The sequence below is a fragment of the Lipotes vexillifer genome, unplaced genomic scaffold (assembly GCF_000442215.2).
Source record: "Lipotes vexillifer unplaced genomic scaffold, Lipotes_vexillifer_v1.1 scaffold182, whole genome shotgun sequence".
Taxonomy (NCBI): Eukaryota; Metazoa; Chordata; class Mammalia; order Artiodactyla; family Lipotidae; genus Lipotes; species Lipotes vexillifer.
The window spans coordinates 5950801-5952114 of record NW_006798798.1 but is presented as its reverse complement, the minus strand read 5'-3'; the positions used below and the strand labels follow the sequence as shown (position 1 = coordinate 5952114).

Here is a 1314-nt window from a genome sequence, read left to right as displayed (position 1 = left end):
CCTGCTGATGGGGGAGAGAAGACTTAGGCTCTGGAAGGGTCCAGTAGCCCTGAACTGCTCTTGCCACCCCCGCCCCCCACAGGACCTCCATGTCTCCTGCCTCAATGTCGAGCAAACCCGGCATCTCCAGGCCTCCTTGAGCCGTTTGCACCGGGTGGTACAGGTAACACCTGCGGCCACGGTCTGGCTCCATTGCACCTGCTTGCTGGTCACTCCTGGGGGCCCGACCACAGTCTCTCTCACCCTCAGCACGCCCGGGCCCAGCACGTGAGGCTCCTCGTGGATGCTGAGTACACCTCCCTGAACCCTGCACTCTCTCTGCTGGTGGCCGCTCTGGCCACTCGCTGGAACAGCCCCAGGGAAGGCGGGCCCTGGGTATGGAACACTTACCAGGCCTATCTGAAGGTGTGTGGTGCACTTGGGGCGGGTGGGGGGTGGTCCGGGGGAGGGGACCGCAGGCCGGGGTCCCAGCACCTTGACCCGAAGCTGCCCCTGTGCTCTGCCAGGACACCTACGAGCAGCTGAGGCGGGATGCTGAGGCCGCAGACAGGGCTGGCCTGGCCTTCGGGGTGAAGTTGGTACGAGGGGCGTATCTGGACAAGGAGAGAGAGGTGGCCCGGCTCCAGGGTACCGAAGATCCCACTCAGCCTGACTACAAGGCTACCAGTCAGAGGTGGGACTGGGGCAGGCTGGCCTCTGAGACAAATAATGTTAGCATCTAACCTTTCATTAGAGCTCACTCCCCAGGGTGCTGAGCGTCCTGTGTGGGTCTACACAACACTCCCTCTCCCCAGTCCAGGACACCGTCACTTCCCACCTGAAGACAGCCTCCCCCCTTGGGCTTCCTGCTCCCTTCTCTATCCCCCCTCCCCATTCGGTCCCCACATGCAGCCAGAGGGAGCCTGCCTCAAATCTTGTCCCTCCTCAGTTCAAAATCCTCCCATGGCTCCCAGTGCACCCTTGATAAACCCCAGATCCTTGCAGTGGCCTGCAATCCTGTCCCCTCGCTCACTTCACTCTAGCCACATTGGCCTCCTTGATGACCCCCAGGGCCTTTGCACTTCCTGTTCCCACTGCCCAGAACCTTCTTCCTCCAGACAGTGGTGTGGCTCAATCCCTCACCTCCTTAGATCTTTACTTGTTGGAACCTTCTCAGGGGACCTTCCTGCCCTCCCTAACAAAAACTAGAACTCTCCACACCCACTCACTTCTTAGATTTATTTTTCTTCTGGCACTTATCAGCAGTTGAGGTTCCACATTCGGTTGTTCATTATTCGTCTCGCCCACGGGAGCGTGGGCCCAGGAGGGCAGGGC

At 60.2% G+C, this 1314-nt stretch overlaps 1 protein-coding gene across 1 annotated transcript in view; it reads left to right on the top strand.

Moving 5' to 3' along the window:
* Window positions 1-1314, top strand: part of PRODH2 (proline dehydrogenase 2) — a 12291-nt gene that overhangs the window by 6816 nt on the left and 4161 nt on the right. Inside the window, exons 6-8 of the mRNA XM_007471010.1 lie at window positions 83-163; window positions 250-405; window positions 507-673. Of these exons, the coding sequence (XP_007471072.1) occupies window positions 83-163; window positions 250-405; window positions 507-673 (404 nt within the window). The remainder of the gene's footprint in view (window positions 1-82; window positions 164-249; window positions 406-506; window positions 674-1314) is intronic.